The 1,607-nt window shown below is 52.9% G+C and overlaps 1 protein-coding gene across 1 annotated transcript; it reads left to right on the forward strand.

Annotated features, from left to right (window-relative positions):
- The first annotated feature begins 6 nt into the window (after positions 1 to 6).
- On the forward strand, positions 7 to 1,469 carry LOC119358658. Its single transcript, XM_037625112.1, has 2 exons — positions 7 to 32; positions 523 to 1,469. Exon 2 carries the CDS (start codon positions 554 to 556, stop codon positions 1,220 to 1,222), a length of 669 nt encoding a protein of 222 aa, XP_037481009.1. The 5' UTR covers positions 7 to 32; positions 523 to 553; the 3' UTR covers positions 1,223 to 1,469.
- The last annotated feature ends 138 nt before the right edge of the window (positions 1,470 to 1,607 follow it).

Here is a 1,607-nt window from a genome sequence, read left to right on the forward strand (position 1 = left end):
GCAACGCCGGATGCCGCCGCCGGCATCGGCAGGTAACAAATGGGTCAATCCCCACCACGCCCCTCTCTGCTTCCGCGTTCCCGGCGCGTTTTATCTCAACGCCCCCTCCCCCCGCGCCTCGCCGGCGGCGCCTAGCCTAGAGTAGAATCGAGCCCAACCGCGGCGGAGTCGAGGGAACGCCCAAACCGGTCGAGGTTCTAGGTCGCCGCCCGCTCCCGCCTCCGCCCCTTTGCCGCACCTCTCCGGGTCGCTGTTGGCTGCGCCGAGCAACTAGGCCACCTCTCCGCTCGTGCCCGGCCGCCGGCCTGCCTCCCCCCTCTCGCCGCGCGTGCTCGCCTCGCCCTGCCGCCGGCCTATCGCGGCGAGGATTAGTAGGTGCGGGAGGATTAGCCGGCGGGCGAAATGACTACCCCCACACACACCAACCAGTACTAGAATTATGCTAATTTTTTACAATCAGTACTAGAATTATGCAATTTGAGTCATCTCAAATGGTTCTTAACAATGCGACCCATTGAACAGATCTGCTGAGGTTGCTGCTCTCCTGAACAAGATGGTGGATGGTCTGGGAGCAACGGTTCTGCACATCTCCGGGACCGGGAGCCACGAATTCACAGTCCATCCATCAACTCACCTTTTGATACAAGCCCTGCAGAATTACTCTCGAAGCACATATTTGGTGGAGCCAGTGCATCACACCACTGCCCCTTGCTCTCACATGGTCGATTGCTGGGCAGCCAAGCTCGAGGAAGATGCAGAGATGATACGCCAAGGCGAAAAGGGTGTGAAATACATATTCCTTATGAATAACACATGTCTTGTTTTGCAAATGATGGGGCGTCCAGGGGCAGCATCTTTCGCCGGTGCTCAAGAATTGGCGAGTAGGCTGACATCAATGGTGGAGCTGTACAAGAAGTGCTACTTGGACGAGTGTTGGGCTCCTCTGCATCGCTTAAACTTGGACATGTTTGCTGCTGAATTTCGTGCCACCTGTGACTGCCAGTCGACATGGAAGGTCGGCGCTGAGCTCAGGTGCAACCTGCGGCAGGAGATTGTGGATTTCGTTGTTCCGCCGTATGAGGCGTCCTTGTCTGACCGAAGCGCATGTTCAGGGCCGTCCTTTTCGTTGTTGAAACGAATGGTGTTCGGAGGGAAGAAACAAAAGAGGTATGATACTGGTGCCCAACTGGAAGGGAAGATAAGAGGATTGTTTGAGGGATGAGCAATCTCCTCTCCTCTCCTGTCATCATCTTGATTGTTGCACCCATGCCTGTATATCTTTCTCTCTTTGGAAAGGGTCCGTTCTCTAATGCAATGCGTTACATAGATGCCATTGTCACGATAGTTTTAGTCTTTTAGAGACTAGACTAGAGTTGTGCTTGCCAGGCCGTTTTTGTTGGAAACCTTCATATGTGTATGTTTGACATGCATGTATGGCTCATCGGTGGCAAGTTGGAATATAAATGAAATTGATCACACACACTCTTCTCAATGTACTGTATGATTTTCTTTCCTGTGCTTTTTCTCTCCTCCGAGTTGCTCTGCAGATATTGTTTCTTTCTTGGCCACCATTTGTCCTAGGTGTCGAACCAACCATTTTTATCAGT

This window comes from Triticum dicoccoides, chromosome 2A (genome assembly GCF_002162155.2).
Source record: "Triticum dicoccoides isolate Atlit2015 ecotype Zavitan chromosome 2A, WEW_v2.0, whole genome shotgun sequence".
In the NCBI taxonomy this organism is placed as follows: Eukaryota; Viridiplantae; Streptophyta; class Magnoliopsida; order Poales; family Poaceae; genus Triticum; species Triticum dicoccoides.

Excerpts from the sequence above, each read along its gene's own strand:
- LOC119358658 (XM_037625112.1), top strand. The coding sequence starts at position 554 with ATGGTGGATGGTCTGGGAGCAACGGTTCTGCACATCTCCGGGACCGGG.